Raw genomic sequence first — 18856 nt, 5'->3', positions numbered from 1 at the left:
AGATGCAGCTTCAGTAGTAGCTACTGAAGATGAAGAACAAAAAGATGCTATAACAAGAAATCAACACATATCATGGGATTTGGAGACATAAATGGTAAAGATGCCAACAAAACCATATGGGAGAATTCAAATCAAGAACAAAGAATTTTAGAATAGATTTACCAAATACAGAAAAGCACACCATAAATAATTACTACAAGAAAACAATTAGGTCATGTTGGACATGATGAACACTGATTAGGATCTAAAAAAATAAAATTGATTTTATTTTATTAGCCAGGAAGACTCCTTATTTAATATGGAAGTTATTCCTGGATCTATTGTCTTGAGTATGGTCAAATCACTTACTTGCCAAAGATAAAAGTTAGTTCAAAAGTAGAAAAATGGATGAATATAAAAGATAGATTAAAAAAAAACTAATTTAACCTGACCTGTTAACAAAGTTACTAGTGCCAAAAACTATGCTATATCGATGATAGAAAGTGTATTTATATCAATGATGATACTTTGATACAAACATTTAAGCTATGTTAATTAATTACAATAATGAAGAAATCAAAAGAATCTAAAACATACCTTTGTCAGGAAACAATGGACTTATTTGCAAAAAAGGGATACATGACAGGCAAAGGCAGCACCAGTTTAGAAGTTAAATTCATTTGTAAAATTTCACAGAAATGGATGATGAAAGATTTATGTAGTGCCACCTTAAAAATGGGGGGGGGGGGCAAGCAGTATAAGGTCAAATGACTTTTTTAAAAAAGTTTGACAAATAACCCAATTAAGCAAAGTCATCCAAGGACATTTAGTGGTCAAACTGAAAGGAAGACAACAAACTTGAAAAATATGCAAAGATTTTTTAAAACAAGTTCTTTTCACCATCATCAATTGAACCACCATATTGAGATTGACATCATAATCCTAGATATTTCTATAGAGAATGTCCATGATAGAGGCATCACAGTCATGACAGTGATCAATGCTTAATGTCTCTGAAGGATGATACCAAAGGAATGACAGTATTTTGAGATATATTCTTTCTAAAAAAAGACATTGGAAGAACATAAATAACTGATGTATGCACATATATGAATGTATTTTAGAATGTCTCTAATACACATACATATATATGTATATATACATGTGTATATATGTATATCTATATGTATGTATGTATATATGTGTGTATATACATATATGTATATGGAGAGAGAGAAAGAGAAAGAGGCACACAGAGAGAAAGTTTGTGGATATAATCTACATATTCATTGAATGAATCTTTATTGAAGAGATGGGATTTAGGGGGTTCAGAAATGACTAGTACCTCTGATGTGAGGTGTGCCAAGCCTTTTTAAAGGCTACTTTCTGCCTTTGGTGTCCATCTGCCACCCAATTCTCACATGTGGTTCCAAGAAGCTGTAGCACGTATAATAGCCACACTTCAGTAAACAGTTTCATCAATTTTACTAGATTTTGCCTAGTTTTCACCAGGTTGAGGGTAATTGACTGACCTCAAACCATAAGTTGGTTAGGGAGGTATCAACCCCAAGCATATGAAGACTTCTCCCACTGGAAGGGTAAATGAAAACAATTTGTTCCTGTGACCATGAAGTTGGATGAAGCAGGCACTGTGGAGCACTTAGACTTTGGTTAGGCATCGAAGATGCCAAGGCCATCCACTACATCCTGGGCCATTGCCAGTCATCTGAACTTTGGTCTTACCACTGGACTTTGATTACTTCAGAAGATAAAGTGAGACCAATGAATTCAAACAGCTCTGCTTCACTTAAATCTAATAAATACATGAATCAACAGATATCACCCATACCATTTAACCATTTTTGCTAACCTCAAATATCCTGTGGTGGTAGGCAAGTGACAAAGAAACAGGTGCAGATACATTGAAATTGTAATTCCAACCTTGCAGACAAGCGACCCAGGCCATAGAATAATTTTCTCACTGGACTGAAGCAGCAGTTGCATTTTGCAGCCCCCAGGTATCTGGGAAGCCTTTTTAAAGGACTGCATTGCCCACCTCCTGTCATGAGGAAAGGGCTAGAAAAGGTGCCCTAAAAATTTTCTGCTTCACCCAACCCTCACCTGTTTACAGCAGTAGGTGAAGATCCTACCCTGTGGTCAAAATACCAAAAAATTACAAAAATTCAGCAGGTATCATATAAAATAGTAGTCTGGAATGAAACAAGGCTTTCAAATAAAGGCCAGCTTACTAAACTGGTAGCTGGATACACTTTTGTGGAGTGGCCACCATGGTGTGCAACACCATGAAGCTGGTTTTGGTTTTGCAGTCAAAACCAATCTAGTCAACAAGCTTGTTTGTCTCACCAAAGGAGTGAACATCAGGCTTATGACAATGCAATTGGCACTTTCAGGAAAAGTGCCGCACCACCACTATCAGTGCATATGCTCCCACCATGATGAACCCTGATGAGATCAAGGAAAATTTTATGATGACCTAGTGACCTCATTATCAAAGTGCCAAAAGAGGGCAAGCTTCTAATTCTGGAGACTTCAATGTCAGGGTTGGAACAGACAATCAGACATGGCTAGGAGTCCTTGGGAGAGGAATTGGAAACAGCAACACCACCAATCACTTAGTATTGAAGACTTCTGCCATGACTTTCTCATCACTGACACTGTCTTCTATTTACCTAAATGCAATAATACTACATGCATGTACCCTCAAAGCAAACACTGGCATTTAATAGACTGTCATTGTAAGGAGAAGAGACCGAGAATATCTCCAAGATCAACATTCCCATTCAACATAAGTGGCTGCCCCAAGGCAAGATGACTACCAGAAGACTTAATGTCAACACATTAGAGCACTTCTTTAAGTGTGAACAGTTGGTTGCTAACTTGGAGGGAAAGCTAAGCCAACATATGGTTGGCAACATTGGAGAAGGAAAAGAGTGGGCAGCTTTAAGAGATTTTGTGTACAGTAGCACATTTACTCATCTGGGCCAGAACACTCACAAACATCGAGATTGGTTTGACAGAAATGATGGGGAAATTCAGAAGCTGTTAAATGAAAACCAAGACTCCACAGGGTTTACCAGAAGGATAGCTCATCTGTCTCTGAGAATGCTGCATTTAATGCCACTAAAAGTAAGGTACAAATGAAGCTTAAAGAGATGCAGGACTCTTGGCTAAGTAAGAAAGAAGATAAAATTCATTTTTACACTGATCACAATAATACAAAACACTTTTATGATGTCTGAAGGCTATTTATCAGCCAAAGACTTACTACGCATCTCAACTACACAGTGATGATGGAGCCACATTTAATCAATGTGAATCAATGTGAAAAGAACATGACATTGGAGAGGTGAGCTTGACTACTTCCATAGTGTTCTCAATAGATCATCATCAATAAATGCTGAAGCCACTCACTGTATATCTCAGGTCGAAGGCAATCCTTCTCTAGATGAAATTCCAACTGAAGAAGAGGTTTAAATGAAATTAGGCTCCTTTCCTGTGGCAAACCACCTGGTTCTCATTCTATTCCAACTGAGATTTACAGGGAAGGTGGTCCATCAATCAGACAAAAGTTGATGAAAATCTTCTGGGTTATATGAAAAGAGGAGGTTATCTCCCAGGAGTTCAAGGATGCCTCCATTGTCCATCTCTATAAAGGAAAAGGAAATAAAAGGAAATAACCCTCTCTTAGTTATTGATGGCAAGATTCTTTCCAGTGTCCTCCTTAATAGGCTTATCCTTCACCTGGAAGATGATCATTTACCCAAGAGCCAGTGTGCCTTCAGAAAGGGCTGAGGAATGGTTGATGTGGTGTTTGCTTCCTGTTAGCTCCAGGAGAAATGCCAGGAGCAGAATAGAGCTCTGAACACAATGTTATTTGATTTGGCCAAGACTTTTGATATTCAGTTGGGAGAGCTTATGGAAAATCATGGCAAAATTTGGTTACCCAGAGAAGTTCATCAGTATTATACATCAGTTTCATGATGGCTTGCTTGCATGGGTTCTGGACAATGGATGATGCTCTCACACTTTCCCGGTCACCAAAGGAGGGAAGAAAGGCTGTGTGCTTGCTCCTTGGTTTTTTAGCATGAAGTTTTCTTTGATGTTGTCAGATGCCTTCAACAAGGATGAAAACAGCATCAAGACCAGCTATTGCACTGATTGTATATTATTTAACTTGAAAAGTCAAGAAAAAAGTGGAGGGAGAGTTGGCGCATGACTTTTTGTTCCCAGATGATTATGTACTCAATGCAGCCTCTGAAGCTGGGGTACCACAAAGAATGGAATATTTCTCTGCAACTTACGCTAATTTTGACCTAACAATTAAGACCAAGAAAGCACAAGTTCTCCACCAGGTAGCACCACACCATCCATATGTAGACCTATTATTTACAGCAAATGGAGAAATTTGAATGCTATGGATAAGTTCACTTTCCTTAGTAGTATACTTTCTAGGGATGTACACACATGTTGCCAGAGATGGTCAATGTTTGAGAAGCTCCAAATCAAAGTGTGGGAGAGAAGAGAGAGATATCATACTGCCTACCAAACTAAAGATTTACAAACTTATTGTTCTGACCTCATTGTTTTATGCCTGTGAAACCTGGACAGTATACCAGCATCATGCCAGGAAACTAAATAATTTCCAATTGAATTGTCTTAGGAAGATTCTGAAAATCACTTGCCAAGACAAGGCACCTGACATTAAGGTTTCTTATGCTGAACTGCCAAACATTCAAACTCTCTCACAGAGAGCACAGCTCTAATGGGCTGGCTATGTTGTTTAAATGCCAAATATGCATTTGCCTAGAAGACTATTTTATGGAGAACTCAGACAAGGTGGGTACTCACATGAATGTCAGAAGAAGTAATATAAGGAAACTCTCAAGGTCTTTCTGAAGAACTTTGGAATCAAGTGTGAGACATGGAAAACTCTGACACAGCCCTGCTCAGCAAGGTGTGCCCTCCTTAAAGAAGGTGCTGTGATCTATGAGCAAACCAGAATTATAGTAGCTTGAAAGAAATGTGAGATGGGAAGATTTAGAGACATTTGCATCCCAAATTTTCATATGGGCTTTTTGTGCCCAAGCTATGGTAGAGCTTTCTGAACTTGTATTGGTCTGATCAGCCACAGTTACATGCACTGTACCTTGACCCCGAAACAATAGTGTCATTTGCTCTTCTTTGAGTATGAAGAACAATAATCACCACCAATGTAGTCATTAGAATAGGAATCATAGGTAGGTTTCCACAAATGATGTCAATATCAGACCATGTATATATGATTGCATAATCAACTATAAATGCAATAAAATAAGTTGCAAAAAATACAAGATATCACTGTGTTTATTGCTTGTTGACTTAAAAAATGATCAAATACTTAATCAGTTGAATTCAATCACTGAATCGAATTGGCCAGTTTTAGAATCCTATACAAAATGATCCATTTGGTATATTAACAGTTAAAGATTTAAAAACATATATATTGAACAATTTTATCTTCTAAGAAGTACAAAAAGCACTTCTGGGCTATTTCATTAATTCTTAGACCACAGCTGTGAAAAGCATCTGCATTTGATCAATATAGTTATGTTATCAATTATTTGAACAATTTGTCTATATAATTCTAACCTTCAAGAACTATTTATTCCATTCAATTATTCCATTCCATGGCCCATTCAAACAGGGCTAAATCAAGTTACATGTCTGAAAGTAGCATTATATATAATTTGACTACAATGATGATAAAATGGAAAGGTCATATATGTAATAATAAAAGAAACATTTAGGGGCAGCTAGGTGGTGCAGTGGGTAGAGCACTGGCCCTGGAGTCAGGAGGACCTGAGTTCAAATCCGACCTCAGACACTTGACACATGTACTAGCTGTGTGACCTTGGGCAATTCACTTAACCCCAATTGCCCTGCCAAAAAGCAAAAAAAAAAATAAAAGAAACATTTAAGTTATATAGATATATAAAAATGTCAAATGAAAATGGAAAAATTTAGCTCTCCAAAAATCTAGGAGGTTTTTTTTTTAATATGATAATGTACATTAAAAAAATTGCTTATTTTTTCCTCTCTGATTCCAAACAACAATGATGGTCACTAGAAGATAATTATTTGGGAAATAATATCCGTATGTTGTCAAGTCCTGTGGTTTCTATCATAAAATATCTTTCAATATTGTTTATCTTATATATTCTTTTCAGTCTTGCTAACACTAGCTCAAAATAGTTATGCTTCTTACTTTAATGAATGAATGAATACAATGTTCAACTTTTAAAAAATATTTATTTTTAGCTTTCAATATTCACTTTTAAAGGATTTTTGTGCATATACATGTATTTATGTGTGTATACATACACATGTATGTACATATACATATTTGGTATTATTTTATCATTTATATTTCTTTCTTTCCTTTATATTAATTAATTTTTGGTTTTCAACATTCACTTTCACAAGATATTGTTCCAAATTTTTTTTCCATGTCTCCCCTACCCCACCCTAAGATGACATGCATTCTGATTACCCTTTCCCCCAATCCAGTCTCCCTTCTATCACCCCCATCCCTGCCCCTGCCATTTCTTATCCCCTTCTCTTCTATTTTCTTGTACAGTAAGATAGATTTCTATACATCATTGCCTCTATATCTTATTTCCAAGTTGCATGTAAGAACAATTTTTAACATTTTTTTTAAAACTTTGAATTCCAAATTCTCTCCCTTCTTCATTCCCCACCTACCCTCATTGAGAAGGCAAGCAATTTGATTCAGATTATACATTTGTAATCATGCAAAACACTTCCATAATAGTAACGTTGTGAAAGACTAACCATATTTCCCTCCATCCTATCCCACCCCCCATTTACTCTATTCTCTCCTTTGACACTATCCCTTCTCAAAAGTATTTGTTTCTGATTACCCCCTCCCCCAATCTGCCCTCCTTTCTGTCATTCCCCCTTCTCTTACACCTTCCTCCCTACTTTCCTGTAGGGTAAGATAGATTTCCATCCCCTATTGAGTGTATATGTTATTCCTTCCTTAAGCCAAATCCAATGAGAGTAAGGTTCACAAATTCCCTCTTGCCTCCAGCCTCTTCCCCTCCACTGTAAAAAAGCTTTTTCTTATCTCTTTTGTGTGAGATAATTTACCCCATTCTACCCCTCCCTTTCTCCTTCTCCCAGTACATTCCTCTATCAGCCCTTAATTTTAGTTTTTAGATATCATCCCTCCATATTAAACTCACCCTGTGCCCTCTTTCTCTCTCTCCCTCCCTCCCTCTCTCTCTGTCTCTCTCTCTCAATCTATTTCTGTCTCTCTATCTCTCTTTGCCTGTCTCTCTATGTCTCTGTATCTCTGTCTCTGTGTGTATATGTATGTATGTACGTATTAATGTATGTATATATTCCCTCCAACTACCCTAATACTTAGAAAGGTCTCATGAGTTACAAATATCATCTTTCCATGTAAGAATGTAAACAGTTCACCTTTAATAGGTCCCTTATGATTTCTCTTTCCTGTTTACCTTTTCATGCTTCTCTTGAGTCTTGTATTTGAAAGTCAAATTTTCTATTCAGCTTTGGTCTTTTCATCAAGAATCCTTGAAAGTCCACTATTTCATCGAATGGATTCTACTCAGTTTTTATAGGTAGATGATTCTTGCTTTTAGCTCCTTTGACCTATGGAATATCATATTCCAAGTCCTCTGATCGCTTAATGTAGAAGTTACTAAATCTTGTGTTGTCTTGATTGTGTGCAATACTTGAATTATTTCTTTCTTGCTGTTTGCAATATTTTCTCCTTAACCTGGGAACTTTGGAATTTGGCTACAATATTCCTAGGAGTTTTCCTTTTGAGACCTTTTTCAGGAGGTGATTGGTGGATTCTTTCAATTTCTATTGAAATTGAATTGCAGGTTTCCTTGATAATTTCTTGAAAGACATTTCACATTGTCTTCTTTTTTCATGCTTTTGGTTCTGTTTTATAATTTCTTCATTTTTCATAGAGTCATTAGCTTCCATTTGCTCAATTCTAACTTTTAAGGAATTATTTTCTTCAGTGAGTTTTGGGACCTCCTTTTTCATTTGGCCAATTCTGCTTTTTAAGGCATTCTTTTCATTGCCTTTTTGGACCTCTCTTGCCATTTGGCTTAGTCTATTTTTTAAGGTGTTATTTTCTCCAGTATTTTTGGGTCTCCTTTAGCAAGCTGTTGAATCATTTTTCATGATTTTCTTGTATCACTCTCATTTCTCTTCCCAATTTTTCCTCTACTTCTCTTATTTGACTTTCAAACTCCTTTTTGAGCTCTTCCATGGCCTTCGACCAATTCATATTTTTCTTGGAGGCTTTGAATGTAGGATATTTGACTTTGTTGTCTTCTTCTGATTGTATGTTTTGATCTTCCTTGTCACAAAAGTAAGATTCTATCGTCTTAGTTTTTGATGTGGTTTGCTCATTTCCCCAGCCAATTACTTGACTTTCTAGTGGTTTATAAATGTAGGACTCTGCTTCCAGTGTGGAGAGTGTACTGCCACAAACTTCAGGAGTTTATTGTAGCTGTTTTCAGAGATACTTCCATCAACCTGTAAATTTTCAATTCTTCCAAGGTGGTATGATCAAAGGAGAGGTGTTTACTTCTCTCCGGGCCCATACTCTGGTCTATGAGTAATCACAAATACTCTCTTCTGCTTTGGAACTGTGAGGATTCCCTCTCCACCACCTCCACATGTTCCACTATGCCAGCATCCCTTCTTGTCTCAGGACCACCACCCAGGACTGTGATCAAAGTTGAAGCATGGGCAAAGCAAGAGAATCCTGTTTTGGCACCAGTGAAGAGATCCCTGAAAACCCCCTCTGATCAGCCACTTCATCTCCCCACTGTCTGTGCCCTGAGAGCTCTGGAAGTAGCTGCTGCTGCTGAATCTTCAACTTTTACCAGAGGTAATATTCCTAAAACACAAATGTTGATGTATTAAACCTATGGGAAATAGGAGGTTAAATTTTTTGTGACCACCAAAAACTAATTTTTTGCATATAATTCTTGGTAGCAAAAATTAATTGTGATAGCTCACACAGTAATCATGAAATCATCCATAAAATGCAGGGGAGAAGAGGGGCAAAGAAGGATAGGACAGGGAAGGGCAGAGGAGGTGATTCCAGAAAAACTCAGGAATTAAAAAAAAGGGAAAGAGGCAACCTACCTTCTCTAATCTCCCTTTTGCCTCCTGGTTGATCTGTTCCCAGGATGAAAAGCACATGAATACTTGAAGTCAGGAAAGTTACATGAATTTTGAGGATTGGCTGTATTTATTAAATGTCTACTATGTTCTGGGCATTCTGTTAAGTGCTAGGGAAGAAAAAAGAAGCAAAAGACAGTCACTGCTCTCAACAAGAACATGTGGTGGGATATAACACTTGGCTTGCAATCAGGAAGACTCATCTTTATGAATTCAAATCTAGCCTCAGACAGTTACTAGCTGTGTGATCTTGGGAAAGTTACTTAACCCTGTTGACCTCAGTGTCCTCATCTGTAAAATGAGTTGGAGAAAGAAATGGTGAACTCCAGTCATGAAGAATTGGATATGACTGAAATGAGTGAACAGCAACAAGCTCTCAAGGAGCTTACAATACAGGGGGAGAGACAACATGCAAAGAGAGATGTCCAAACAAGCTACGTGCAGGATAAAAAGGAAATAATGAACAGAGAGAAGGCACTAGAATGAGGAAGTGTTGGAGAAGGTTTCCTGTAAAAGATGGGATTTTACTTGGGATTTAAGGGAAGCCAGGGTGGGCAGCAGTCAAGAAAAGGAGGGAGAGTGTTCCAAGCATGGAGGACAGCCAGAGGAAATTCTGGAAGCTAAGAGATAGAATGAATTGTAAGTATCAGGTTCAAAATGTGAGACAAATTTAATCCAAAAGAAAAAAAAAAACACTTGATACTGGGGACATGAAGGAAAAAATGAAATATTTTTACTGCCCAAGAATTTGCATTCTAGCATTCTAAGGAGGGAGGAGGGGGAGAATAACTTGAAAAAGGTGCTGGTGAAGGACATGTGAAGGATACAATATGTAAATGATTTATATATGTATGTATGTGTGTGTATATATATATGTATATATATATAACATCTATATCTATGTAGATGTGATATATACATATAAATTTTGGGAGAAAGGGTATAGTTTTAATATAAAGGTTAGTTTCTTAATAATGGAACGTAATTCTAGAAGGCACTAATGTACGGTAAAGAAGGATAGGAGCGCTAGACAGATGGGATGTGGATATTAGGTAGGAGCGAATGGGGGTGGGGTTTACCCAGGTAGTCTGTGCCTTAGAACCACAAAGGTTTTGATAGAGTCAGAGAAAAGTGGATAGCCACGTAGTAATGAGTGAATGGTGATTTAACTATTCCCTAAGCAAGAGGCAAAAAGGGGAGGTAGGATATTTATATGATAACAAGAAAGATGAAAAATCTGAGCTTCCATTTGATGGTCAGCTCTTAGAGTGCTTGAGTTCTGGCTTGGATGGTTATAGAGAAGTGAGGCATATTGGAAGTCCTCATCCTCCAATACTTAACCAAGTCTGCTCTACCCCAAAGTTCACTCCAGTGCTCATAGGGTCATTTCCCTTAGTGTGTGTGTGTGTGTGTCTGTGTGTGTGTGTGTGTGTGTCTGTGTGTGAGTGTGTGTGTGTGTGTGTGTATTATGAAGTGGAGGTACTCAAGAGTCTTTGAATCTGGATTGTAGAGGGGGGAAGCCAACAGGACAAAGATTTTCCTGAGTCAACGTGTATATAAAGTCTACTAGTTTTGTCTTTTCCATGGCATATAAAGAGTTAATTAAAATCCTCACTTTGACTGGAAACAATAACAGAATATTCAAGTTCAAAGATTATAGTTACTTGGAGAACATTTTGAAGGTAGTCTGGCCTTGTTCCATTAGCATCTGTATGCTAGAATCTCTTCTTACCCACAGACAAATGTTGGTATAGACCTGCAATTGGATTTTTCTTTTCTTCATCAGGAAATTCACTCTTATTCACTTAACATGATGTCCTTTTCAGTTAACGTGAAAAAAAATTCTAGTTTCTGCTTGAAATCAAGAAAAAAAATTCCTTATAATTAGAGGTATAAAAATTGAAATAGGCCACTTCTGAAAGCACAGAGTTCCACTCACTGCTAGAGCATTCAAGTTAAGCTTGAGTGGTTATTTGTTTTGGGTGGTATGGGAGGCACTGAGACTTCAGGCAAGGATTGGACTAGGTTACCTCAGTGGTCATTTACAATACTGCATGTCTAGTATTCGATTTCTTGTGGAAAAAAGTAGGTCTCTGAATTAGGAACACTTGGATTCAAGTCTTTGACGCATATTGACTGTGTGACCCTCAGAAATAAAACTTTTTCAGAATTCCAGGCAACTCTCTAGGACTAAATTAAAGAGAAGGTAGAGGGTTGTATGGTTCAAAGGAATTTCCTAAACCTGGAAGTCACTATTTCAATGAAATCAAAGGTCCAGTCAGAATCACTATTCCTCTGGTTTAGAATTAAATCTGAATCTATGAATAACAAAGTAATATTAAAGGAAAATCTCAGTTTGAAATACCATGCCCTGGATAACAACAATTATTTGCCTAAAGGAGAGGGATCAAGAAAAAAAGTACTTTATTCAATATTGCGTTGTTGATTCCCACTCTTTCTACCACTCCAGTAATGGAAATAATATTTCTTCTCTTCCTTGAACATTTTCAATAGTTCAAAAAACTCGAATTTTAAGTTCTTTCTCCATCCAATTTATTATGGACAACTGCCACAGTCCTGGAAAACTATTTAGTATTTGCTTGGTCTCTTCATATAATTTTCACTGGAAATGGACTTTTAATGCCTTGACACTAAAGGGAATCCCAAAACACATGACTAAAACTTCACTGCTGGAAAAAGTAATGACTCTGTCTAAAACAATTGTAGAAACTTAATTTCCCTGTCTATGTGAATCAATGTCCATTGAATTGTCCCATGGATAAATAGACCAACAAAAGCACACCATGTATTTTAAAAATGTGTCTATGTCCTGAAATCTGCAAAAAAATCACTTAGTTTGGATATGAGTCATTTAACCCAGTTGTGACTTTTTTTGGCTCAAAATTGAGCACAAGGAAAGGCTATTCTTATCTTCCAAAGAAGCCAGTGATGCCTCAGGTGTGATTCTTAAAAGATTATGGAAAGAATACTAACAGAATTTTTAAGGACTTCTGGATTTCTGTACTGTAACAACAAAGTTATCAGATTTTTATAATTCAATTTAATAAGACTAGACTATGCAGGTGGTATCATTTATTTTCATCATCAGACAAATGTTTGTAAAAATAAAACTGAAATGGTTTGCCATTAAATGCCTACCTTCTTTCTATCAGACATACACATATACATATAAAGCCTAAACTCAGTCCCTAAAATAATGAAAAGGGAAGTTCTGATCATTTGGACGTTCTTACTAGAATGGTTTAGATTGTAGCATGCGATATCTGGAAGAGACATTAAAGAAAATCTACCAAACATTTTGTTTAACAAATGAGGAAATTGAGTCCTGGAAAACTAGGTGACTTGGCCAAGGTTGTGTAGAAGTTAATGGTAGGCCTAAGATTATAAACCAGGTCTCCAGACTACCATTCTAATTTTCTTTTCATTTTATGTTACTTCCCATTTTTGGTACCAACCTAGATACTGCTGAAATCAATAGAATATCTTTAAAATCCTTCCAGAATCTGGTTTCCAACTTATCACATGCAACTTCATTTTGCTCCAGCTAAATATGTTTTAAAACATAGTACACCTTCTGGGCTATCTCCCCCACCTTGGCACTCAGTTTAAAGACTGGAAGGAGGGTGAGGGATTATTAAGTACTTTCAGATTCAAAGATACTTTGTGGTTTCTACTAAAACTTTTAGTTACAGAATTGTACTGATTAATTAACCTTTAATAGTCAGTCTCCAAACACAATTAGCTAAAACAAAATAATTTACTAGGTTGGCATAGTAAGAGTAGTAGCTACAAATTTCCACCCTTCTCCCTGGAACCTATGGTATATTCCCTTGAACAAGCCATCAATTAACTACCTAAGGAAATTCCCCAGGACCAGAAGGATACATGAGTAGATTCTAACAAACATTTAAAGAGCAACTAATTCCCATACTACAAAACTATTTGGAAAAATAGGCAAAGAAGGGGTCTTACCAAATTCCTTTTATGATACAAATATGATGCTGACACCTAAACCAGGAACAGTGAAAACTGAGAAAGAAAATTGTAAACCAATTTCCCTAATGAAAACTGATGCAAAAATTTTAGATAAAATTCTACCAAAGAGATTACAGCAATATATCACAGTGTTCATGCACTATGACCGAGTAGGATTTATTCCAGGAACGTAGGGTTGGTTCAATATTAGGAAAACTATCAGCATAATTGACCATAAAAGTAACAAAATCACCAGAAATCATGTGATCATCAAAGAGATGGAGAAAAAGCTCTTCACAAAATGCGATACCCACTCCTATTAAAAACACTAGAGAATACAGGAAGAAATTAAGCTCTCCTTACAGAAGCCAGTAGAAGGCAATATAATAAAGTTATATTTGTCTATAACCATCAGTAAGCGTTATCTGTAATGGGGATAAGCTAGAAATCTTCCCAATAAAATCTGAGGTAAAGCAAGGATGGCTATTATCACCACTATTATTCAGTATTGTACTAGAAATGCTAGCTATAGCAATAAGAGAAGAAAAGTTAATACTGCTGATGGCAACACCACACAGTCAGGAAACCAAGCAGAAGAGACTGGGCCTTTTGACTGGATTTGCTTTCCTTATAGGAGTTGGTTTGGGCCCTGCCCTGGACTTATGTATTGCCATCCACCTTAGCATCATTCCCGTCTCCTTCCTTGGCACAGCAATGATTCTCAGCTGCTTCACCTTGAATGCACTCTATGATAGGCATCACACCTACCTCTTCCTAGGAGGTATTTTGATGTCAGTCATGAGCCTGATGCTGTTTTCCTCCCTTGGAAACTTCTTCTTTGGATCTTTTTGACTTTTCCAGGCAAATCTGTACGTGTGACTGGTGGTCATGTGTGGCATTGTCCTTTTTAATACTCAATTCATAACTGAAAAAGCTGAGAATGGAGATAAGGATTACAACTGGTACTGTGTTGACCTCTTCCTGAAGTTTGTCACCCTCTTCTGGAAACTCATGATGATCCTAGCAATGAACAAAAAGGACAAGAAGAAAAAGAAGATGTAAGACAACTGTTCAGTCTGTCTTTCTTTGACTCCCTTCACTCATTCTCTCATCTCCTCTTTGCACAAATTACAGGATGCATGTTCTGTGATAATGAAAAACAACAGAAAAGAAAAAGAAAGTGAAAGAATTAGAATAGGCCATAAGGAAACAAGCTATCACTCTTTGCAGGTCTACTTAGAGAATCCTACAGAATCAACTAAAAAAAACTAATTGAAATAATTAACAACTTTAGCAAAATTGCAGAATACATAAGCATACATAAATCTTCAGCATTTCTATATATTACCAACAAAGTCCAACAGCAAGAGATAGGAAGAGAAATTCCTTTAAAAATATGTGGAGACAATTTAAAGTACTTAAGAGTCTTCTTACCAAGAAAACCCAGGAACTATACGATCTCAATTAAAAAAAAAAACACTTTTCACACAAATAAAGTTGGGTCTAAAGCGCAGGAAAAATATTAATTCCTCATGGGTAGGCCAAGCCAATATAATAAAAAAGATAATGTTACCAAAATTAATTTACTTATTCAGTGCCATACCAATCAACCTACCAAAAAAAGCTAAACTATTTTATAGAGCTAGAAAAAGTGATAACAAAAGTCACCTGGAAGGAAAAAAAAAGTCAAGAATGTCAAAGGAATTAATGAAAAAATATATATAATGGAAAGTGGTCTATCAATGCCAGATTTCAAACTGTATTAAAAAGTGGTAATAATCAAAACTGTTTGGTACTGGCTAAGAAATAGAGTGACTGATCAGTGGAATACATTAGGCACACCAGACAGGGTAGTAAATAACCAGTGTAATCAAGTGTTTGGTAAATCCAAAGCCCACACCTTTTGGAACAAGAACTCATTATTTGACAAAAACTGCTTAGAAAACTTTAAAACACTATGGCAGAAACCAGGTACAGAATAACATCTTATACATATACCAAGATAAGATAAAAATGGGTACATGATTTAGACATTAAATGGGATGCCATAAGCAAATTAAGAGAGCAAGGAATAGTTTGCCTATCAGATCTATGAAGAAGGGAAAGATTTAGGATCAAATAAGAAATAGAGATAATTATAAGATGTAAAATGGATAAATTTGATTATATTAAATTAAAAAGCTTTAGCACAAACAAATCCAATGCAACCAAGATTGGAAGGAAAGCAGAAAACTGGAAAACAATTTATATCAAGTGTCTCTGATAAAGGCCCCCTTTTGAATTTCCCAATAGGAAAACTACTAAGAATATTGTTGCCAAATGGCAGAGTTCACAGGCCAAGGAGAAAATATTGCAAGCAGCCAGAAGGAAACAATTTGAGTATTCTGGAAATGCAATCAGGATAATACCATATCTAGCAGCTTCTTCATTAAGAGATCAGAAGGCTTGGAATATGATATTCTGGAGGTCAAAGGAGCTAGGATTAAAATCAGGAATTACCTGCCGAGCAAAACTGAGTATGATCCTTAAGTTAGAGCAGTTAGAGCTGGAGGGTTGTGATACCCTCTGACCCTGAATATACTCTGAGATTAGAATTTTACTTTGAGGCTCACTCATGGGAAGAATGTTCATGTGATGTAGCCAGATGAGACTCTGGGTAGCAGTTAAGGAGACCCCAGGCTTTGAAAAATCCAGATGTTGGTGATTCTCTGGTGAATATGTATGTATTGCTACGGTCAGACGGTTAGAAGCCTTGTCTGTTGATTTGTGTTAACTTCTGCATGTAATTACTGCTTGTAATTCCTGTTTGTGTTTTCTCTGAAGCTCCAGGTGTTGATTTTTTCCCCCTGAACTAAGTGAATCACACACACACACACACACACACACACACACACAAAATGGCGTGTGTGTGTGTGTGCGTGTATATATATTTATATATGAGTTTAATTAAAGTGAGAATATAAACCCCTTTAAGTTGCTTTCCTTAGAAAAGCAGATCAAAGAACCTGTGCTAGCAGTTCTCCTGTGTGCTAGCGTTGCTGTTTCTTACATCTCCACAGCAGCTGCGAGCAACATTGGTGGTATAGATACATAAATCTATCTTGCCCTTCAAGAAAGTAAGGGGGAAGTGGATAAGAGGGATTGGGTGATAAAAGGGAAGGCAGACTGGGGGAAGGGGTAATCAGAATGTACGCCATCTTGGGATGGGGGAAGGGGAGTGATGGAGAGAAAGTTTGGAACTCAAAATCTTTTGGAAATGAATGTTGAAAACTGAAAATAAATAAATTAATAAATAAAAACAACACCTCCCTGAAAAAATTCTTTTTGAGCTCTTCTGGTAGTTGTATGTTTTGATCTTCTTTGTCACCAAAAAGAGATTCTATAGTCTAAGGGTTTTTAATGCTGTTTGCTCATTTTCCTGGCCAATTACTTGACTTTTTACCTCTTTGTTAAGGTCTGTTTCTAGTGTGGAGAGTGTACTGTCCCAAGCTTTAAGGGTTTTGTGCAAGTATTTTGAGAGATACTTCTTATGGTCTGTAAATTTTCAGTTCTTCCAAGCTGATACGATCAAAGAGAGGTGTATACTCCTCTCCTGGCCTGTGATCTGGTCTACGAGTGACCACAAGCACTCTTTCCTGCCTTAGAACTGTGAGAAGGATTCCTTCTCCACCACTGGCACAAGCTCTGTGATGCCAGGGCTCCTCCTCACCCCAAGACAACCACGCAGTTCTGTGACCCAAATCCAAGCAGGCCAAAGCAAGAGAATCCTGCCACAGTGCCAACAATGAGATCCCTGCAATCCACCACTGAACAGCTGCCAGTTCTCCACACCATCTATGGCCCTAGAGATCCAGAAGCAGGTAATGCTGCTACCTTCATCTCCTCTGACCTGGGGTAGTAGCCAGACCATGCTCCTCACTCACCTAGGTCCCAACATACCTTTCCTACTGACCTTATAAGTTATTTTTGGCACTTATGGGTTAAGAAGTACGGAAACTGCAACAGCTGGCAGTGATTCAGTACCTTGAGACCTGCTCCAGGTTTGCTGGGAGGGTCATCTGTGCCTGCACAGCCAGTGTTGGTCTACATTCCTCTCCCAGCCCAGTGCAACAGACCTTTCCTGTGGACCTTCCAGGTTGTCTCTGCACTTGAAATTTGTTTTATTCTGTCATTTTGTGGCTTCTGCTGCTCTAGAATTTGTTTAGTCGTTTTTGTAGGTATTTGAAGGGGTTTGGGAGAGAGCTCAAGCAAGTCCCTGCTTTTACTCCATCATCTTGGCTCCACCCTATTATTTTTTTAAAAGAATTGCATAGTGCAATTGAGGAGGGAGGAAAACAGCAATCAATCTGATTATTTGACAGTATATGAATAAATACATTGTATGTTCAGTGCAATTTTTTTCAATATTGAAATGATTGGTTAATACAGCATTGGTTCACCTGGCTTGGCATATATATGTACTTTACAAATTTCACAGTGTTTTGCAGCTAGTATCTCATCTTGAAATGAGATAGGTGGCTTAACAGACCAAGGGCGTAGAGTCAGGAAGATTTAAGTTCAAATTCTGCTTCAAGTACTAACTAGTTGCATCACTATGGGCAATTCACATTACCTCTGCTCTGTAAAATGAAAGCATTGGACTCATTGGTCTCGTAAGTCCCTTCCTAGCTCAAAATCTATGATCTTATAATTTTTTATGATTTCCTTTAAAGTTCAACCCTTAGAGTTAAGTATTACAGATATTATTACACCCATTTTACAGATGAGGAAGCTGAGTCTAAGAGGTCAAATCACTTGCTGATGGTCTTGCAAGGAGTAAGTGTCAGAGGAAGGATTTGAACTAAAAGCTTTCATGTCTTACAGTCAGCACTCAGCACTAATTCCATTGCACCCCAGACTAAAGTACACACTTAGAAGTCACTTACTATAAACTCACTTTGATTCTACTTAAAATGTTGCGTTTTAGGTCTTATAATTGTCTTAATATTCTATTTGTTCATTTGCTTCATAATATTTGAATAGCTATTTTTGTAATTCACTGTGTATCATGCAGATGCCCCTACAGATAAATACAACATTAACTTAGCTGATCCAGTCCTTTTTTCCCTACAAAGTGCCCAAGGTACGATTTGGGTTAGAAAAAAAACTCTCTATGCTACAGTTACACTATGAAATTATCGCATTTACTAAACATACCACTGCTCAAGTCCCTGAGGAATCTAAATTCATGAACCATGACAATAGGAGTTTCTGACCACCAGTAAACAACGAGAGAGAGGAGAGAGAGAGAGAGAGAGAGAGAGAGAGAGAGAGAGAGAGAAACAGAGACAGAGACATAGAGAGACACACAGAGAGAGAGACACAGAGCCAGAGTCAGAGACAGAGAGACAGAGAGAGAGAGAGAGAGACAGAGAGAGACAGAGAGACAGAGAGAGAGACAGAGAGAGAGAGAGTACCCTATATTGAGTCATGTAGAAGAGTCATGGGAAGGCATTAAATTTAACAGACTTTAAGAAGGCCTAACTTAATCAGAAAAGCTTCTATGTGGCTCTGATTTAACCCAAACCTTTCTCTCATCTAGTTGTTATTGTTGTGTTTTAATTAAATCCGTTTAATTTGATGAAGA

At 37.2% G+C, this 18856-nt stretch overlaps 1 protein-coding gene across 1 annotated transcript; it reads left to right on the top strand.

Moving 5' to 3' along the window:
- The first annotated feature begins 8733 nt into the window (after positions 1-8733).
- LOC118837273 (bax inhibitor 1-like) lies at positions 8734-14292 on the top strand. The gene is given in 2 exon segments (XM_036744177.1): positions 8734-8938; positions 13763-14292. Coding segments are annotated over 2 exon segments (735 nt in total).
- Positions 14293-18856: the final 4564 nt, after the last annotated feature.

This window comes from Trichosurus vulpecula, chromosome 2 (assembly GCF_011100635.1).
Source record: "Trichosurus vulpecula isolate mTriVul1 chromosome 2, mTriVul1.pri, whole genome shotgun sequence".
NCBI lineage: Eukaryota > Metazoa > Chordata > Mammalia > Diprotodontia > Phalangeridae > Trichosurus > Trichosurus vulpecula.
This window is presented reverse-complemented; position numbering and strand designations above follow the sequence as displayed.